The 22,397-nt window shown below is 35.3% G+C and overlaps 1 protein-coding gene and 1 non-coding gene across 13 annotated transcripts in view; one reads left to right on the top strand and one right to left on the bottom strand.

The window, feature by feature from the left end:
* The window catches only part of CCDC138 (coiled-coil domain containing 138), a 135,688-nt gene that overhangs the window by 55,463 nt on the left and 57,828 nt on the right, over nt 1–22,397 (bottom strand). For 9 of the 12 annotated variants that reach the window (XR_008289234.1, XM_053200350.1, XM_053200344.1 and 6 more), the window contains 2 exons: nt 22,054–22,170; nt 7,148–7,340 (listed from right to left, as the gene is read on the bottom strand). The exons of 2 other annotated variants lie outside the window; for them this stretch is intronic. Coding sequence is in view for 9 of the 10 variants with exons in the window: in XM_053200350.1 (XP_053056325.1) it covers nt 7,148–7,340; nt 22,054–22,170 (310 nt within the window). In the remaining variant the exon portion in view is untranslated. The remainder of the gene's footprint in view (nt 1–7,147; nt 7,341–22,053; nt 22,171–22,397) is intronic. One more of the 12 variants, XM_053200346.1, reaches the window with a different exon arrangement.
* LOC113602610 (U6 spliceosomal RNA) lies at nt 15,861–15,967 on the top strand. Its single transcript, XR_003424094.1, has one exon. It is a non-coding gene; the product is annotated as a U6 spliceosomal RNA (small nuclear RNA).

A 22,397-nucleotide genomic window follows, 5' to 3' on the forward strand; every position in this document is an offset into this window, starting at 1 on the left:
GGACTGTATTCCCTATGCTGTACTTTACATTCTCATGACTTATTTTTTTAACTAGAAGTCTGTACCTCTTAGTCCCCTTCACCTGTTTCCTCCATCCCTCTCTGGCAACCACCAATTTGTTCTCTGTAAGTCTGTTTCTGTTTCGTTTATTCATTTATTTAGTTTTTTAGATTCCATGTAGAAGTGAAAACATGTAGTATTTGTCTTTCTATGACTTGTTTCACTTAGCATAATACCCCCTAGGTCTATCCATGTCACCAAAAATATAAAGATTTCATTGTTTTTTTTATGGCTGAGTGATATCCCTCTGTGTGTGTGTGTGTGTGTGTGTGTGTGTGTGCACGCACGGACACCACATCCTCCTATCAATTCATGTATCAATGAACACTAAGGTTGCTTCCTTATCTTGGTTATTGCAAATAATGCTGCAGTTAGTAGACAGGAGTCCACATATATTTTCAAACTACTGTCTTTTTTTTTTTTTTTCAGGTAAATGCCCCAAAGTGGAATTGCTGGGTCATATGGTAGTTCTAGTTTTAATTTTTTGAGGAACCTCCACACTGTTTTACATAGTGACTGCATCAATCTACATTCCCACCAACAGCATACCAGGGTTGCCTTTTTTCCACATCCTCACCAACACTTACTATGTCGTCTTTTTTTTTTAAGTAGGTTTCATGTCCAGTGTGGAGCCCAATGTGGGGCTTGAACTCACAACCCTGAGATCAAGACCTGAGCTAAGATACAGTGGGATACTTAACTGACTGAGCCACCCAGGTACCCCACTTGTCTTTTTGATAACAGACATTCTGACTGGTGTGAGATGATACCATCTCACTATGGTTTTGATTGCATTTCCCTGATGCTGAACATCTTTTCATGTGTCTGTTGACCATGTATGTGTCTTCTTTGGAAAAATGTTCCCATTCTCAGCCTGCTTTTTAATTGGATTCGGTTTTTTTTTGTTTTTTTTGTTTTTTTTGGTGTTGAGTTATAGTAAGTCCCATATATATTTTGGATATTAATCCCTTATCAGATAGATCATTTGCAAGTATCTTCTCCAGTTCAGAAGGCTGTCTTTTCATTCTGTGAATGGTTTCCTTCACTATGCAAAAGCTTTTTAGGTTTGATGTAGTCTCAATTGTTTGTTTTTGCTTTTGTTACCCTTGCCTGAGGCATATTCAAAAACATATTGGTCAGACTATTATCCAGGAGTTTATTCTTTTAGTTTTATGATTTCAGGTCTTACATTTAAGTCTTTAATCCATTCTGAATTTATTTGTTTTATATGGTATAGTAAACTGGTCCAATTTTCCAAGCACCATTCATTGAAGAGACTGTCATTTCCACCATTATATATTCTTGCCTCCTCTGTCACAGATTAATTGACTATGTAAATATGGGTTTATTTCTGGGCTCTCTATTCTGTTCCATTGATCTGTGTGTCTATTTTTGTGCCAATACCAGTCTGTTTTGATAACAACAGTTTTGTAATCAAGTTTGAAATCTTTTCAGAGTACAGGTCTTTCACCTCTTTGGTTAAGTTTATTCCTAAATATTTTATTGGTTTTGGTGCAACTGCAAATGGGACTGTTTTCTTAATTTCACTTTGTGCTTGTTCATTATTGTGTTCTTGATCTCTGATTCATTTTTATGTCTGTGTTAAGATGTCTTACGCTTTTTTTTAATTTTTAATTTCTACATTTTTTTTTTGTTTTTACCTCCATTTTTTTCTCAAGTCCAGTGAGTATCTTTATGATCATTACTTTAAATTTTCTATCAGGCATATTACTTACATCCATTTCACTTAGGCCTCTTGCTGTGGTTTAGTCCCGTTCTTTCATTTGAGACACATTTCTCTATCTCCTCATTTCGTCTCTTTGTCTGTTTCTTTGTGTTAGGAAAGGCAGCTACTTCTCTTGCTCTTGACGATAGCAGTCTTATAAAGAAGAGGTGATATAGTGTCTTGTGTCCCCTGTTCCCCAGGGCCTGGCACTCAGGGAGTGTGTCCTATGTGTGTTGCATGTGCTCTGCTGTTGAGTGTTAGTTTTTTTGTTTGTTTGTTTGTTTTACTTCAGTCCAGTTGTCTGTAGAGACTCTTTGCCTACTGTGTGCAGTGTTTGGTCCCCAGCGGGGGTGGGGAGCATTTTAACGTGTGCAGTGGTTTGCGTGAGAAAGGAGACCTGCCCCTGCCACCAGTGGAACTGAGGTCCTTCAGACATGTAGGTTAGGAGATGTCTTGGCAGGGTTTGTACTGGTCTTCTGGGGGGGAGGGACTGCAGCAAACTAAGGCAAGTGTGACTCGAAAGAGTGGATCCACCAAAGTGGGAGGCCACAGGCTTGGTGTAACGAGTTAGGTAAAAAGTGTCGGCACTGCACTGGTTTTGGCAGATGGCTGTTTTGTTTTGTTTTGTTTTGTTTTATGCAGGAGGGAAATGTGCCTGCCAGCTTCTTTGCTCCTGGAGAGGTCTCCCCATGATCCCTGTCTCTCCAAGCCATGCTTGAAGATGAGCAAATCACTCTCCCTCCCATCTGCCCCTGGAGTTTTTCAAATTGATGGTTCTATGCTGTTATTTACACCAGCTGTCTGTCCTGCTGTCACGTTAATGGTAGACTCTACTTCCTAATGCCCTCAAGGCTCCCCCAGAGCTGAGATGCTGATTTTTAAAATTCCAGGTGTTAAAGGGCACCTGGGTGACTCAGTCAGTTAAGCAGCTGACTCTTGATTTCAGCTCAGGTCATTATCTCAAGGTTCGTGAATTCAAGCCCCTCAGTGGGCTCTGTGCTGACAGTGCGGAGCCTGCTTGGGATTCTCTCTCTCTCTCTCTCTCTCTCTCTCTCTCTCTCTCTCTCTTTCTCTGCCCCTCCCCAGCTTGTTCTCTCTCTCAAAAAATTAAATTAAATTAAACTAAATTAAACTAAATGAAAATGAAAATTATAGGTGGTAAGTCTCACTGGTTGTAAGAAGTCACGAAGTTTGGCCCCTCTTGCTTTCAAAGGCAAATGTAATGGGGATTCATCCTTCCCATTCGTGGGCTCCTCAGTGTGAAAGTCTGTTTTCAACCTTCTCTGTACCACTGGCTCCCTCCCCACCATAGACAGCCATGGTCTGCTTTGCTCCCAGACCATGTCTTTGCCCTTCCTACCTTTTTTAATGTGGCCTCTTTTCTACCTTTAGTTGTGGAGTTTGTTCTGCCAGTCTTCAAATCATTTTTTGGGTTATTTACGCTGATGTGTTCTCCAGTTGTATCTAGGGGATGAGGCAAGCTTAGGGTCCCCCTACTCTTCCATCTTCCCAGTCGACCCTCTAATTTTTTACATTTTAATTATTACATTTCTTGGTGTGGATTCCTTTGGGTTCCTCTTATTTGAGGTTCTCTGTGCTTCCTGGAACTGGATGTCTATTTCCCGCCCCAGGTTAGGAAAGTTTTCAGCTATTATTTTTTTCAAGTAAGTTCTTTATCCCTTTCTCTCTCTTCTCCTTTAGGACCCCTATAATGAAGTTATTAGTATGCTTAATGTTGTCCTAGAGGTCACTTAACCTATCTCACTTTTCTATGGTCTTTTCTCTCTTTGCTGTTCAGCATGATTTCCACTACTCTGTCTCCCAGATTGAAAAGCCACCCAGGCACCCTGTTCTTCTGCATCCTCTAATCTGCTGTTGACTCCTCTAGTGTGTTTGTTCTCCCAAGTTCAGGAGTCCTCTTTATGACCATTATTTTAAACTCTATCAGGTAGATTATCTATTTTGTTTAGATCTTTTTCTGAGGTTTTGTCTTGTTCTTTCATTTTGAACATATTCCTCTGTCTCCTCATTTTGTCTGTGTTTCTATGCATTAGGTAGATTAGTATATCTCCTGATCTTGAAAGTAATGGCTTTACATAGAAAACATCCTGGAGGGTCCAGAATTACAGTGTACTCTGATCACCAGAACTCAACCCTCAAGCAGTGTATCTTTGTGGGCTATGTGCACCTACCTGTTGTGACTGGGCTGCAAATGCTGTGCCAACTGGTGGGTTGAGGTGACCACTGAACCAGCTGCCCACCAATGCCCAGCCATGACTACTATGGACGTACTGGTGGGAGGGTCTGGCCCTGGCACAGCTGGATGAGGGGACCAGCTGTCGATTGCTGCAGGTGTGCTGGTTGGTGGGGCCAACCACTAGTGTGAAGAAGGGCAGGAGGCGCTTTAAAAATGTGCCTGCTCAGGCAAGTGCTTTGGGATGGGCATATTCACAGGGGAACACTGGTAGAGAGCAAGCAGTGCCATTAAGGTAGATAGGGAGTGTCAAAAGACATGCCAGTATCATGCCTTGCTAGGCTGAGGAGGGCAATAAAAATGGCACCTGCCAGCACTTTGTTCCTAGAGAAAGTTCCTATAGATCCCTATCCCTCCAAGCAGATGCCCTATAATTAGTCAATAAATCTCCTTCATTTATGGCCCAGGTGCTTTTCAAACTGTTTCCCCGTGCTTTGTCTACATGAGACTGTGCATGGGCACTTTAAGAGCAGAGTCTCCATTTCCTATAGCCCTTCAGCACTCCTAGAGTTATGACCCACTGTTTTTCAAAGCCAGACATTATTGGGCTCATCTTCCCAGTGCAGATCCTTAGGGTGGGGTGCCCAATGCAGGGCTCGAACCCCTCACTCCTAGAGAGGTCTCTGCACCTGTGATGTCCTTCCTGATTCTTGACCACCACAGCATGTATTTGGTTCTTAAACAGACCATGTCTCTGTCCCTCCTACCCTTCTTGATGTGACTTTTTCCTTGTGTCTTTAGCTGTGGAATAGCTGTTCTCCCTAGTCTTCAGGCCATTTGCAGAAAGAATTGCTCTATTTGTAGTTGCAGCTTTGCCATGTCCCCGAGAGGAGGTAAGCTCAGGATCTTTCTAGTCTGCCTTCTTCCTGGACTCTATCAAGGTTGCTTTAAAATCTTCTCAGGGAAGCCATGACCCATGTTGCTGTTTTACTTGTTTTAAATGATCACATTCATTTCAAGTGTTTTTTCACCTTTCCTGACCACTTTCTCAACTTAAACTATAGTTGAATTCTCATTGGTATTATTACACTACGTCACTTGGAGTATCTTATAGTTTTTAAAATATTTATAAGGAAGAATAAAAGTCCCTTATTTATGTCATTTAACTTCATCTATAATCTTTATTACCCTGTTCATTCATCCATTATTTACCATATCTTTATGCCCTATTATATTTCACAAAGGGTTAAGTTTACAGACACCATACTAGACATATCCATATTTTACACTTTTTGTTTTGTTTATATTAATAAGTCTTTTTAAAAAATATATTATTGCTATTTGTTAGTGATATTCATAGTAGTCATACTATAGCCATAGATAGTCATAGATGGTAATGATAGTTATTGAAAGTCAATAGACTTTGTGAATTTTCTTTGATTTTCTGAAACAAATTCTATCAGGCTGCTATAGCAAATACCACAGACTGTGTAGCTTATATATAACAGATATTTTATTGCTTACAGTTCTGGAGGTGGAGAAATACAAGACAAAGTTGCCAGTATGATCACTTTCTGGTGAAGACCCTCTCCCTGGTTCACAGCCTACAACTTCTTTCTCACTGTGTCCTCAACATGATGTAAGGGGCTAAAGAGAGAGATCTCCATGGAGTATCTTTTATAAGGGCACTAATTCCATTCACAAGGGCTCTACCCTCATGATCTAATAAGCACCTCTTAAAGACCCCAACTATTAACAGCATCAACTCTGGGGGTTAGTATTTCACCACATGAATTTCTAGGGGACACAAATATTCAGATCATAGCACATTATATTCAATATATTTCTTAGCTAGTCTTATTGGATGGCCTCGATTTATAGAGAGTATCCACAAATGTAATAGTTTTTTATTAATAGTTTAAGACTATTAATAGTTTTCTGTATTCCTTTCCAATATTCATTTCTTTCCTTTTTTTTAATGGATCTTGAAGACTGTCAGCATGTCCAATATTGAATTCCACAGAAGGTGACAGAGAGTACCCATTCTCTCTTGTTTTATCTCTATTGCATTAGTTTTATCAGTGATCATTTTATCAAATGATGTTGTAATGTATGTTGGTATGTGGTGAACTTTATTTTGGGCTAATACACCCTTCTCATAAATGACCTTTCAAACCGTTGCCAATGTGTTTAACTATGAGAACCATAAACATAAGGAAAAAATAATTAAGAAGATAGTTATAGTTTCATATTGTTGTTGTTGTAAAAGTCCATAATCAGGTGTAACTAAATCATACACACTTTCAGATATAGTAGTAAAGTTAAGTTATTGCCATTTCCCACTGAAAAAAAACCCCTACACTGAGTTACATAATTTAACAAATAGGAAAGATAAAAGGATGCATACTTAATGTCTGACTATATTGGTATGGCTTACTTTAACAAGAAATCACCTGTTTAGTAACCCAAAAACATAACTCCTTACAGGTATATATCAAAACTATATATAAAATGGTCAACTTTGATTGAAACATTATTTTTAATCCATTAATTTCCTATTCACTATTATACATCAAGCACTATGCTAGTTGCAGGGGGATACAGTAGTAAACAAGGCAATTTTTCTTCAGTCAACTTACAAACTAGTGTAGGGATTGACAAAATTTTGCTGTAGAGGGCCACATAATAATATATGCATCTAGGGGGCCATATAGTCTCTGTTGTCAACTACTCACCTCTGTTGTTATAAGACAAAAACAGTCATAGACAACGGGTAAAAAGTGAGCATGCATGTGTTTAAATAAAACTTTATTTACACAACAAGTGGTGGGGCCAGATCTGATCACTAGGCTATAGTCTGCCAACACATGCTCCAGTAAAAAATAACATATTAGGAATTTCAATACTTTATGGTGAATACAATAATATTATCATGGGAACATGATCTAAGAGAATCAACAAAGTCTTCTGGGAGGGGGCAACAATCCAACTGACTAATCCATTTTCTCAAATTTAGCAAATAAAAGCTTACTATAATATGCCACCATTATAAAATCTCATTCTAAAAATGGAAAACATATTTGACTATGTAAGAGTTGCTTCATTATATAGTATTCTCTTCTACTTGTTTATGAAAAATTATACCATAAGCACATTTGAAAGCTTACCTTGAGTGACTGTTTTGAGAACAATTAAAGTTGATAAAAATCTCAATGGTAAATTGGAGCTCTTAAAGAAAGCAGCTGTCTTTGGTTTATTCTCCACTGAATGGTCTAAAGAATTATCCTGAATTCCCTTAGTTACGACTCCTTTGAATATGTCTTCACCCAGTCTCCTCAATGTTGATGTCATAGTTGAATGCTGTTAAAAATATGTATTATCTTAGTATATTTGTCTATATCCATAATATATTTCAAATACTACAATCAAATATAGAAACTAGAAAAAGTCAAATTTTTTCTAATTAAAAAATGGATTAGAAATATACAAAATTAAAAAGTAGTAATTTTACAATCAACTTTTAAAAATTATTTCTGATTACTTTTCTAAAAGAATGAGCAGTCTGGGGCACCTGGGTGGCTCAGTCAGTTGAGCGTCCAACTCTTGATTTTGGTTCAGGTCGTGATCTCACAATTCGTGAGATAGAGCTCCACACATCAGGCTCCGTGCTGCCAGTGCAGTGCCTGCTTGGGATTCTTTCTTTCCCTTTCTCTCTGCCTATCCTCCCACTCACACACACATGCACTCTCTCTCTCAAAATAAATAAACATTCGAAAATAGAAATAAGCAGTCTACAAGAATTAAGAAATTGGAAATGGTACTTTTCTATGAAAAAAATTAGGAAAACTGAGAATTTGAAAATATTTAAGAACATAATATGATATGTATCTGGCACAGAGAAATCAATTGAGCAGAGAGGTAGACAACTATAGGTTCTTCACTCCTCCAACATTACTGATAAATAGCTTATCGGGTGTGTATCTTACAGTGTTAGCTTATAAAGTGATCATCTAGGGCCTCACTGCTTTACAACTCAGTATGATTATAACCATCACAGTGATTTTGATAACTTTTTTAACAATTGCAGAATAAAATACATGGTTAGAATCATGGATGATTCTCATGGTGAATAAAGACAATGGGCAAAACACACATACTGGCATAAAAATATTTCTAAAATAACACAAGCTTTTATGATATTCGACATATATATTAAGAACCAAATAAAGGAAAACCATTTCACACTGCTGCAGATGAGGGTACATACCCACACTTTGAAGTAACTTAAATATGGGTAACAAGTATTTGTTTAGAATTTCTACATATTAAAATTAAAGAGGTATATGGAGGTTTTATGGGTATCAAAAAAAACAATGATTGGGTGGTGAATGGCGTAACAGATGCAATCTAATTTATTTAAATATATGGTCAGTAAATTCTAAATCAAAAAAAGGAACCCTCATACACTGTGGATACGAATGTAAACTGGTATAGCTACAGTGGAAAATAGTAGGGACATTTTTCAAAAAATTAAAAATAGAAATACCGTATGATCCAGCAATTCTGCTATTAGTTATCTACCCAAAGAAAACAAAAACATTAACTCAAAAAGGTATGTGCACTCCTCTGTTTATTGCAGCATTATTTATAATAGCCAAGATATGGAAGCAACCTAAGTGTCCATCAACAGACAACTGGATAAAAAAGATGTGGCATACACACACACACACACACACACACACACACACACACACACACACACAGGAATATTATGCAGTCATAAAAACAGATGAGATTTTGTCATTTGTGACAACATGGATAGACCTAGAGAATATTATGCTAAGTGAAATAATACTGAGAAACACAAATACCATCTGATTTCATTCATAATGTAGAACCAAAAACAAACAAACAAACAAACAAAAAGAATCAATCTTCAAATACAGAGAACAAATTGATGGTTGCTGGCGGGAAGGACAAAATGGGTAAAGGAAGTGGGAGATATAAACTACCAGTTATGGAAGGAATAAGTCCTAGGAATAAAAAGCACAGCACTGGAATATAGTCAAGGATACTGTAATAGTGTTATATGGTGACAGTAGGTAGCTAATATTTGTTGTAGAGCATAGAATAACGTATATAAAAGTTGAATCACTATGTTGTATACCCAAAACTAATATAAGACTGTGTGTCAATTGCAGTCAAATGAAAAACAATTTTAAATAAGCTTTTAATATCATTAGGAAAAGATAATACATATATGTTTCAAAACCTTGGTATAAAAATAGATGAAAATATTAGAAATTCTAGAAGTTTCTTGATGCCTCATATTTCCCAGACTTGCAGCTGAAAGAGCTGGCAACCTGGAAACTGCAGACAAAAAAGCCCCAACATAAGCCTGCTCTCTCTAGCCAAAGGGCTAAGAAAAGAGCAGCTTTGCAAGACAAGAAACTTTTAGACAAAACCACAATTCAGCCAAACACCACAGAAAAATCTGTGGTCCAATATCCACTTAGATGAACAAAATTTCAAGGACAGCCTACACTTTCCAGGAAAGCCTAAAACCAGGCAGTAACAAAGTGTCCAGGAAGGACATGTGAGGGGTAGTAATGAGGCACTCCATCCCTCCCAGTTAGGGAGGTATCTCAGTGAAGGCCTAATGGGGAATCAGAACTCCTACTTAAGTTGGCAATAAAGAGGAGCCACCCTGTATTTCCTCTCTGCAGGAGCAGTGTCAAAGCCAGATAAACAGAGATCCAAAGTTTTATAATACCAAAATGTCCAGTTTTCAATAAAAAAATCACTAATCACACGAAGAACCAGGAAGATCTTAAACGGAATGAAAATCAGTAATTGGCAATACCAATAGCACAAAGATGTTAGAATTATCTGACAAACAGGGGCAGTTGGGTGGCTCAGTTGGTTAAATGTCCAACTTTGGCTCAGGTCATGATCTCACGGTTCATGAGTTCAAACCCAGAGTTGGGCTCTATGCTAACAGCTCAAACCTTGGAGCCTGCTTCAGATTTTGTGTCTCCCTCTCTCTACCCCTCCCCTGCTCGTGCTCAGTCTCTCTCTCAAAAAAATAAACATTAAAAATTTTTTAAAAAAATTATCTGACATTTTAAAGCAGCCGTGATAAAATTAGTAATTATGCATTTAAAAAAAAGAAAAATAGAAAACTTATCAAAGAAATAGAAATCCTTACCAGAGAAAATATAAAGAACCAAATGGAAATTTTATAACTGAAAATACATTAACCAAAATAAAAAAACCAATAGGTTAAACAGCTGAATGGAGAACACAAGGAAATAATTGGTTAACTGGAAAATAAAACAACTGAATTTACCCAATCTGAACAACATAAAAAAAAAAAAAAAACAAAACTGGAGGGAAAAATAAACAGAAATTCAAGGAACTGAGGAACTCAAACAAAATATTTAACCATCATGTCAATCAGAATCCTGAAAAGAAAAAAAAAATCAGGGGGGACTGAAAAAATATTTGAAGAAATAATGGCTGAAAACTTCCCACATTTAGGGGCAAAAAAAGAAGGTGACCAAACCCCAGAAAGGATAAATCCAAAGTAACCAAGCCAAATTAATCAAATCCAAGATACATCATAGCCAATTTGTGAAAACTAAAGAAAAAGAAAAAAATTGAGAGCAATAACAGAGAAATTAACATATATGAAGAAAACAATTCAAGTAACAGTGGATTTCTTATTGTAAAGCCATGAAAATTGGCTAAAAGAAATTAGCACAACATTTTTTAAGTATTATAAGAAAATAACTATCATCTCAAAACCCCATGCTCAGTGAAAATATCCTTCAGGAATGAAGAGGAAACTAGGACATTCTAAGATGAAGTAAAACTAAAACAATTTGTTAACAGCAGACCTCTTCTAAAAGACTTCCTGAAAGAAGTTCTCAATGGTGAAATGAAATAATAAAAGAAGGAACCCTATAATATCTGGAAAGAAGAAAGAACACAGTAAGGAAAAAATATGGGCAAATTCTGAGTTTTATGTTTGACAGTAGAAGCAAAAATAGTAACACTGTCTAATGTGATTCTAAATGTATGTAGAAGAAATATTAGCACAGTAGTATTATAGAGGAGGTTAATTAAGGGATGAAAAGGCAAGGTTTCTCTATTTTAGTCAAACTGACAAAATGAAAACACCAGTAGACTATGGTAAATTATTTATATACAATGTGCTACCTAGAAAAACTAATAAAAAAGCTATAAAAAGAGAAATACTCAAAATTCTATAAATGAACCAAAATGGAGTTTTAAAAAATGTTCAAGTAACCCATAGGAAAGCAGGGGGAAAAACCCAGAGAAATGAAAAAGAGAAATGAAAACAAACAGTAAACACAAAATAAAGTCAACAAACTTAAACCCTAACATATCAATAACTACATTAAATATAAATGGCCTAAATATACCAATTAGAACACAGAACTTGATAAAGTTGAGTAAAAAGAAAATCTAGCTATATGCTATCTATAAAAAACTCATTTCAAATATAACATTACAAGTAGGTCAAAATTAAAAAATAGAAAAGGACATTATAAATCTAAAGAAAGCAGAGTGGTTGGTCATATTAATATCAGAAAATAGATCTCAGAGCAAGGTTAATTACCAGGTACAGAGAGAGACATTACATAACGAAAAAAGAGTCAATCCACTAAAAAGACAGAACAAGCTTAAATTTATATGTGCAAAGCAACAGAGTTGCAAAATATATGAGGCAAAAAAATGATAATACCAAATAGGACAAATATATAAATTCACAATTATAGCTGAAGACTTCACTGAACACTTGATACAACTGGACAGAATATTAACAAGGACCTAAACTAATTCTAAAATACCATCAACCAGTAGAATCAAATCCACATTTATAGAACACTCCACACAACAACAGCAGACTACATATCTTCAGCCAAACAACATCAACAATACAACCAAACCCAAAAAAACAGAAAGGTAAAAGCGAGATCTATGACAAACTTCTAAATAAATCATGGGCCAAGAGGATGTTTGAAGGGAACTTTTAAAAATACATTAAATTGAAAGTAAATGAAAATGGAACATATCAAAATTTGTGGGATACAGTTAAAGCAGTGCTGAAAGAAAAACAGGACTAAAAATATCACTATGTTAGAAAAAAAGGAAGTCCCAAATCAATAATCTGAGTTTTTACCTCAGTAACCTAAAAAAGAACAAAATAAATCCAAAGCAAACAGAAGATAGGAAATAATAAAGATGAGATAAAAATGAAAACTATGAAACAAAGAGATAATCCTTTGGGGGAAAAAAAAATCAATAAAACAAACAAATTTCTGTCAAGAAAGCCAAAAAAAAGTGACACAGTATCAATACCAGGAACGAAAGAGAGGGCATCACTACCAACACTGAGAACATCAAAAGGATAAGAGAATATTACGAAAAATTTTACACATATATATTTAACAGCTTAGACATAATGGGTCATTCAATTCCTTGAAAAGCACACACTTCTATAAATCACTTATATGAATCACCTATTAGAATATCCTTATAACTATTAAGGAACTTGAATCTCCCAAAAAAAGACATATTCAGGCTGAGTTTCATAGAAGAATTCTACCAGATGTCTGAATAAAAATGAACACTAATTCTATCTAATTTCTTTTAGAAAAGTAAGAGGATGGTACAATTCCCAATAAATTTTATGAACATAGTATGACCCTGATACAAAACCAAAGACAGTATAAAAGAAAACTGTAAATCAATACCCCTAATGAATATAGATAGGAAACTCTTTAACAAAATATCAGGAAACAGAATTCAGCAAATATAAAAAGAACTATACAACATGGCCAAGTGGGTTTTATTTTAGGAACACATGACTAGCTCAGTATTTGAAAGCCATTTGAAAGCCACATTATCAGGTTAAAGAAAAAAATCACATGATCCTATCAGTAAATACAAAAATCCATTTAAAAAACATTTTAACACTCATTCATGATTATAAAAACTCAGAAAAATAGTAATAGAGGGGAACTAAACTTGACAAAAAGCATCTATAAAACTATAGCTAATATTAATAGCGAAAGGACTATTTTCCCCTAAGATCAAGAACAAGCCAATGACTTCCATTATCATTCATATTCACCATAGTCCTAGATATTGTAGCTTATGAAAGACAAAAATTGAAAGCATGTAGTCAAAAAAGGAAAACAAGAAAACTTTCTTATTCATAGATGCATGACTATATACAAAATCCCAAAGAATCTTCAAGAAAACTCCTAAAACTAATAAGATTATGGTCATAGGATACAGAATGAACAACAGGTACAACAAAATTTTAAAAATACCAACTTTAACCACTCAAAAACACTAAATATGCAGCTGAAAATCTAACAAATAATGGACAGGAATTCTATGCTTAAAACTACATAACATGGATGAAAAAAATCAACTTTCTAAAAAAATGGAGAAATCATGTTTCTGAACTGGAACACCCAACACTGTAAAGACGCCAATTTTTCTTAAATTTGTATACAGGCTAATGCAATTTGTATCAAAACCTCAGCAAGATATTTTGTAGATAGTGAAGATTATTCTAAAATGTATAAGTAAAGGCAAAGGAACTATTTATAAACATTTTTGAAAAACAGGAAAATGAGGGGGCACCTGGGTGGCTCAGTCCATTTACTGTCCAATTTCAGCTCAGGTCATGATCTCGCAGTTTGTGAGTTTGAGCCCCATATCAGGCTCTGTGCTAACAGCTCGAGGCCTGGAGCCTGCTTCTGATTCTGTGTCTCCCTCTCTCTCTCTGCCCCTCCACTGCTCATGCTCACTCTCTCTCTCTCTCTCTCTCTCTCAAAAATAACCAAACATTAAAAAAAATTTTTTTTAATTAAATAAAAGAAAAACAGGAAAATGGGTAAAAAAATCAAACTACTCAACTTCAAAACATATTTTATTTTTTTCTTTTCCTGAAATTTATTGTCAAATTGGTTTCCATACAACACCCAGTGCTCATCCCAACAGGTGCCCTCCTCAATGCCCAACACCCACTTTCCCCTCCCTCCCACCCCCCATCAACCCTCAGTTTATTCTCAGTCTTTAAGAGACTCATGTTTTGGCTCTCTCCCTCTCTCTCTTTTTTTTTTTTCTCAAAACATATTTTAAAATTATAGTAATCAACAGTATGGAACTGGTGAAGGAACAGACATACAGATACATGGACATAACAGAGAATCAAGAAAGAAGCCCACATAATTATTCCCAACTGACAAAGGTGCAGAGAAAGGAAAGCCTTTTCAGTAAAAGGTGCTAGAATAACTGGGCATTTACAGGCAAAAATGTAATCTTGATCTAAGTCTCACACCTCATACAAAATTAACTCAAACTGTACACGGACTTAAATGTAGAAAATGCAAACGTAGAAAATTTTAAGAAAAAAACCAGGAGAACACAATTTAGGGTTAGGCAAAAAATCCTTACACTTGACCCCAAAAGCAACATCCACAAAAGGAAAAACCAGTTCACTGGAAATCATCAAAATTTAAAGCTCTGCAAAAAGACCTTGGTTGGATGAAAATACAAGCTACAAAAAAAGAAAAATAGTATTTCCCAATGACATATCCAACAAAGGACTAGTACCTAAAGTATGTAAACAAGTCTCAAAACAATGGAAGACAAATAATCCAATTAGAGAATGGGCAAAAGACAGTAACATACTGAAGAGCATACACATTTGGAAAGCAAACACATGAGAAGATACGTTTAGCCACTGGAGAGATGCAAATGAAAACTCCAATGAGAAAACAATACTACCAGAATGGTGAAAATAAAAAATAGTAACAACATAGTGGTGCCTGGGTGACTCAGTCAGTTAAGCTTCTGACTCTTCGTTTTGGCTCAGGTCATGATCTCACAGTTGGTGGGTCCAAGCTCCTTGTCAGGCTCCACACCGCTCCTGCAGAGCCTGCTTGGGATTTTCTGTTTGCCTCTCTCTGCCCCTCCCCTGCTTGCAATCTCTCTCTCTAAAATTAAAAAAAAACGTAAAATAAAATAACAAAACAAATAAAATAAAATATAAAATAAAAAATAAAACTTAAAAAAATAATAAAAACACTAAATGCTGGTGAGGTCATGGAGAAACTAGATCACTCATATATTGCTGGTAAGAGCATAAAATAATAAAATCACTCTTAAAATTTGGCAGTTTATTAAAAAAATTAAACATGGAGCTACCATACAACAACTACACTCTTGGACATTTATCCTAGAGGAATAAAAACTATTTATACACAAAAACCTCCACATAAATGTTTACAGCATTTATAATGGTTAAAAACCAGTTTCCTTTAACCAGTGAATGGTTAAAATGTGGTATATTCCTATCATGGAATCAATAAAAAGAAATGCCACAACTTAAATAGATCTCCAGCAAATTATGCTAAGTAAAAAGTCAATCTTAAGGGGTTACATACTATATAATTCCACTCATATAACATTTGTGAAATGACAAAATCATAGAAATGGAAGTTCATGGCTGGAGGGATTAAAGAGGGGGTAGACCAGGAGGAAAGTGGGTATTGCTATAAAAATGCAACATGAGAACTTCTGATTTCTGGTTAGGCAGGTAAGGGGGTTGGAAGTTATCACTCCATCCTAACAAAAGTAAAAAGCTGAACAACTGAAAAATTAAACTTTCTTAGATCCAACAGAAGTGAGAACACAGGGCAAAGCCCAAATTTGGAGACAGACAGGTGAATACAGAGAATTACAGCTTACTGCAGCAGAAACCCATAAGCTGAAATCTCTGTGGGAACTGGTACCAGGGTAGGAAAATATGAACCATAACCAAAAATTGCTGGAGTGCTTGCTTCGGCAGCACATATACTAAAATTGGAACAATACAGAAAAGATTAGCATGGCCCCTGAGTATGGATGACATGCAAATTCATGAAGTGTGCCATATTTAAAAAAAGGAAAAAGAAAAGAAAACTGCTGGAGGCCCAATGTGAACAAGTCAGAGTTAAAAATGCTGGCTGTGGCCAGTCACAAGGGAGTTCTCAGATTTTGTTGGTTTTAGATGAGGAGCTCTAACAGTTCTCACAGTGAAGACTGGAGAAAAATCCCCTCATGCTTCAGGTAGGGGGGGTAAAAAAGTAACCATTTGGAAATATGACACAATTTTGTCCTTGTTAAAAAGATCTGTCCTCAAGAGAAACTACCTTACCAGAGCTTAACCTACTGAGATTTTATAAGAGTCTAACAGACCTAGCAGAAAGGAAATACGAAACTCCAGCCCACTCTAGCAATCCTGCCCCACCTCATGGGGAGAAAAACTGAGAGGCATTTATGAAGTTCACAGCCCCGAGACACAAGCTCACCAAATGACTGAGACTGAATTACACAACTACAGAACACTTCCCCTTCCCACACATCTTACCATAGTATTGAAGGCTCATTTACAGCAGTCACTTTTACATAGTACATCATGTCCAGATAACAAGAAAAAATTACAAGCCATGCTAAACGGCAAAAAACACAGTGTGAAAAGACAGAGCAAACTTCAGAATCAGACTCAAATATGGTAGAAATGCTGGAATAATCAAAGAATTTAAAACAACTATGATTAATATTCTAAGAGCTCTAATGAAACAAGTAGACAACAGAGAGCAGAGAGATGGAAACTCTAAGAAAGAATCAAAAGAAATAACAGAGGGGCACCTGGGTGGCTCAGTCAGTTAAGCGTCTGACTCTTGATTTTGGCTCAGGTCATGATCTCACGGTTCTTGAGATTGAGCCCAGTGTTGGGCTCTGTGCTGATAGTGTGGAGCCTCCTTGGAATTCTCTCTCTCCCTCTCTCTCTGTACCCCCCCAAAATAAATAAATTAAACCCCAAAAAACAAAAATACTAGAGATCAGAAACACTGTAAATGCAGAATACTTTTGGTGGGCTCATTAGTAGACTAGACACAGACAAAGAAATAATATCTAAGTCTGAAGGCACATCAACAAATTGGAACACAAGGAGGAATACCCAAACTGGAAAAAATGGAACAGAATATCCAAAAATTATGAGACAATTACAAAAGGTGCAACACATGGGTAATGAAAATACGAGAAGGAAAATAAACAAAGGAATAAAATAAATATTTGAAGTGGGGATCCTAGGTGGCTCAGCTGGTGAAGCATCCCACTTGGGCTCAGGTCATGATCTCACGACTTGTGAGTTTGAACCCCACATTGGGTGATCTTGAGCCCTGCTTTCGGTGACCTTGAGCCCTGCTCTGGACTCTGCACTCTGTCTCCTCTCTCTCTGCACTTCCTGGGATTCTTCCTCTGCCCCTCACTCACTCACACGTTCTCAAAAAAAAAAAAAAAAAAAAAAAAAAAAATATATATATATATATATATATATATATATATATGGAGCAGTAATGACAGAATTTCCTCCAAATTAACACAAGAAACAAACCCCACAAAACCAGGAAGCTCAGAGAACACCTAAGAGGATAAATACCACACACACAAAAATGCATTAAGGCATATCATATTCAAACTTCAGAAAATAAAAGCTTTTTTAAAAAATCTTGATAGAAGCCAAAAAAGAAAAAAAGTTATTTACAGAGAAGCAAAGATAAGAATTACATCCAAAGTCTCCTCAAAAACCATGTAAGCATGAAGAAAATACAATGAAATGTTTAAAATGCTGAGGAAAAAACCCCACCATACTCTGAAATTATCTACATACTCTGAAATTATCTATCAAAAATAAAGGAAAAATAAAGATTTTCTCACACCAACAAAAATTGAGGGATTCTGTTACTGAAAGTAATATTAATAAAAGTTATTTAGAGACAAGGAAAATTATATAGCTTAGAAACCTGGATGTACATAAAGAGCATTAGAGAAGGAATAAGTGCTTTTATTTGTTATTAACTGATCTAACAGATAAGTTTTTTGAAAACAATAGCAACAATGTGTTAGATTATGGATGCCTGTGTGTCTGTGAGCATGTGCATGTGTGCCTGTGTGTGTATGTGTGTATACACAATTGTATTATTGATCATTGTATCATAGACGTAGATATAGATATATACGTTTATGTAGGTTAATGTGTAATGAAATGAATGACAGGAATTATACAAGGGAATAAGAGACAGGAGGAAGACATCAGCAGTATTTTGTTATAGTAGTCCCCCCTTATCACGGGACATGTGTTCCAAGACCACAGTGGATATCCAAAACCATGGACAGTACCTAACCTTTTATATACTGCATCTTTTCCTATACATACATACCTACGATAAAGTTTAATTTATAAGTTATGCACAGTAAGAGGTTAACAATAATAAAACAGATTACAACAACATACCATAATAAAACTTGTATGAGTGTGGCCTCTCTCTCTCTCTCAAAATATCTTATTTGTACTGTACTCACCCTTATGGTAATACTGTAGATGCTAAAATGTCTACAGGATGAGACAAAGTGAGGTAAATGATATAGACATTGTGACACTACTTAGCATTAGACTATTACTGACCTTTGACAATACTTCAGAAGGAGGATCATCTGCTTCCAGACTTTGGTTTACCATGGGTAACTGAAATCGCAGGTAAGGTGAGTCTACTGTATTATAAGATACTCACACTACATGTAAAGCTGTATAGTGTAATTTGAAAGTGGATTTAGAGTAGTTCTAAGTGTATATTGCAAAGTCAGGGCAACCACTAAAAAATGTAAAAAAAGAAGTACAACTGAAGGTTAAGAAAGAAGGGAAAGTTAGAAGCATATAAAAGGTCCAATTAAAACCACAAAAGGCAGGAAAAGACTGAGAGAACAAAACAGGAACAAAGAATAATTGTCAATAAATAAAAAACAGTGACAACTATGGTAGATATTAATCCAACAATATCAATAATCACTTTCAATATCAATAGTCAAAATATACCAATTAAAAGAGATTATCAGACTAAATCAAAATACAAGACCCACATTGTCGACAAGAAACCCACTTTATTTTTTTTTATTTTTTATTTTTTAAGAAACCCACTTTAAATATAAAGACAAATACAGATTGAAAGTAAATGGATAGAAAGATATACCATGCAAACACTAATCAAAAGCTAGCTGGAATAACTATATTAATTTCAGACAAAACAGACCTCAGAGCAAGGAAAGTTACCAGGGAAAGAAAGGCATTACACAATAATAAAGGGGTCAATTCTCCATGAGTGTGTAAGATGCTAGATACAATAAATACTTTTTAGATACCACACTAAAGGCATGATGCACAAAAAATAACTGAGAAATTGGACTTCATTAAAATTAAAAACCACTCTGTCAAGAGAATGAGAAATGAGAAACAGATTGGGAGGAGAAAATATCTGCAAAGACACATCTGATAAAGAACTGTTATCCAAAATTTAGAAAGAATTCTAAAAACGCTATTGTAAGAAAACCCAATTTAAAAAATGGGCAAAAGAACCTGGAAACCTCACCAGAGAAGATATACAGATGGCAAATCAGCATATGAAAAGATGCCCAACAGTATGCCATTAGGGAATTGCAAATTAAAAGGAGACTTGACTCTACACCAATTAGAACAGCCAAAACCCAAAACACTGACAACACCAAATGTTGATGAGGATGTGGAGCAACAGAAACTCTCATTCACTGCTGGTAAAATGCAAAATGGTATAGCCACTTTGGAAGGCAGCTTACAGTTTTTCAAAAAAATTAAACATACTCTTACCATATCTATCTAACAATTGTGCTCCTTGGTATTTACCCAAAGGAATTGAAAATTAATGTCACACAAATCCTGCACATGGATGTTTATATTATTCATACGTGCCAAAATTTGGAAGCAATCAAGAGATCCTTCAGTAGGTGAATGGATAAACCGTGGTACATACAGACAACGGAGTGTTACTCAGCACTGAAAGAAATGAGCTATCAAACCAAGAAAAGACATGGAGGAATCTTAAATACATACTGCTAAGTGAAAGAAGCCAATCTGACAAGGCGACATACAGAATAACTATATGATATTCTGTAAAGGGCAAAGCTATGACATTATGTAAAAAGCAAAGAGTAAAAGGATTAGTGGTCTGCAGGAATTAGGGGTGAGGGAAGTATAAATAGGCAGAGCACAGAGGAATTTTAGGGAAAACTATTTTTAGTATCAAATTATTCTGTAAATGATGGTCATATACCATTATATTTTTGTCAAAACTCAGAGAATGTAAAACACCAAAGTGAACTCTAATGTAAGGTATGGACTTGGAGTGGAAGGACATACCAAGATAGGTTCATCAAGTGTAACAAATTGTAACAATTTGTAACAAATTCTGTTGCAGGAAGCTGATAGTGTGGTAAGCAGTACATATGTGGGGTCAGGGAGTATATGGGGAATTTCTGTGCTCAATTTTACTGTGAACCCAAATATTTATACACACACACACACACACACACATACATAAAAAAAGCAACATGAAGAATCTCTATGGTGATATAGAACTCCTACTATTTTGACTACTATCAATTGTGGCTGTGATATTGTACTAGTTTTTCAAGATGTTACCATTGGGGGAAAGTGGGTTAGGGACACAAGTGATTTCTCTGTAGTAGTTGTATTACTGAGTGAATCTACTATTATGTCAAAATAAAAAGCTTAATTTTTAAAAAGTACATGAACTCAGAGCCTGGACCCACTTCCAGTTCTGTGTCTCCCTCTCTCTCTGCCCCTCCCCTGCACACATTCTGTCTCTCTCACTCTCACAAATAAACAAACATTTTTAAAACTTAAAAATAAACATTAAAAAGAATGAAAAAGTATTTGCAATCAGACAACTGTTAAAACTGAAATATTAGAAATCCATCAATGCTGAATAAAGAAACAGGACCGTGGCAAGAATGCTACTTTTCATTAGAAACATAGATGCAGGCTAGTATCTGTCTAGAATAGCACACAGAGTAGGGTGCAGAGTATATATTTGTAGATAAAAATAAGCTATAAATTATCTGAAGGAAAATGAGAAGAATATTTGGAAGGAAGATAAAGTAAGATTTCATTCAATTTCTGAGCCTAGCCTTTTGTGGCTGAGAGCATTCAGAAACCATTATACAAACAGCAAAATAAAATTTTAAAAAGAAGATAGCAACATTACAAGATCTGATAATCAATATAACTTTGTTTAGTGAGAAATGTAGTTAAGACTAATAAATTAAAAATGATATTCCATGGGGCTGGGGGGTGTGCAAGCACATGTGTGCATTTATGCTCCTGTGTTTACTTGTGCAACACAGAGGCAAAATATATGGAATACCACCTCAGGAAAGATATTTTTGCTTAACCTTAATCATCATACTACATAATAATCACATGACTCAATACTACTTAATCATAAGTACCACACTGAGTGATTTAGCTATGTGCTTCTATAATTCCATAGGACCAAGATTACACTACCCAAGCACAAATTCATTTTTCTCCTTTAAGTAAATGAAAGCTATAACAGCATTTATCAATACTAATTAGGGAAATAAAATTTTACAAACCTAATACAGCTCATAGCACAAATGATTACATATGCATGACATAATTTAAATTGAATGAACCTTATATGAACAGATAACATATAGCATTCATTTTATAATATGCTAGAATAATTTTTTTGCTCTGATTAGGCTATTATAAATATTATTATCTAATTTAGCTAATATGTACTTATTGGCATAAACACAAGAAATCTTACATTTTTATTACCTTCAGTAAAATATGAAATATTATAAAATATAGTGGGGAGGGGGCAGTAGGTTTTAACAATAACCGAACAGTGACACTTATTACATAATTTTGAAACTCAAAAAACAATTTTACATATTGATTAAAACCTATGGCACTGAAAAACAGTATTTATAAAAGGATAAAGAGAAAGTAATAAATAAAGCAGAGAAGGCAAAAAGTTCTGAAATGTAAACAGAACAAAAAACCTGTAAAAGAACAAGATCAAGAAAAATAATTAAAAAACATAGACTATTAATCAATTACCTGTGTTCCAGCATCGAGCTGCCTTAGAGACCAATATATAAATTTTACAAAAGGCTGATGAAGTTTGGCATTCACAAATGGCATCCACTGTAACTGCTCTGTAATCACAGGCAAAAGCTAAAGATAAAATGATGGAAGATAAAAAAGCACAGTAATTTTAGATGTATGAAATCAAATACCACAATTTTCCAAAAATTATCCTTTTTCAAAAGAAAAAGAGTTCTCTAACAAAAACCCTCACTTTGAAACCATAAGCAACACATGTAGAAATATATATTTGAAAATTTAAATACCTATATCCCTTAACCCAGCAGCAGTACACTAAGATTTTAAATGAGATGAAC

The sequence above is a fragment of the Acinonyx jubatus genome, chromosome A3, assembly GCF_027475565.1.
Source record: "Acinonyx jubatus isolate Ajub_Pintada_27869175 chromosome A3, VMU_Ajub_asm_v1.0, whole genome shotgun sequence".
Taxonomy (NCBI): domain Eukaryota; kingdom Metazoa; phylum Chordata; class Mammalia; order Carnivora; family Felidae; genus Acinonyx; species Acinonyx jubatus.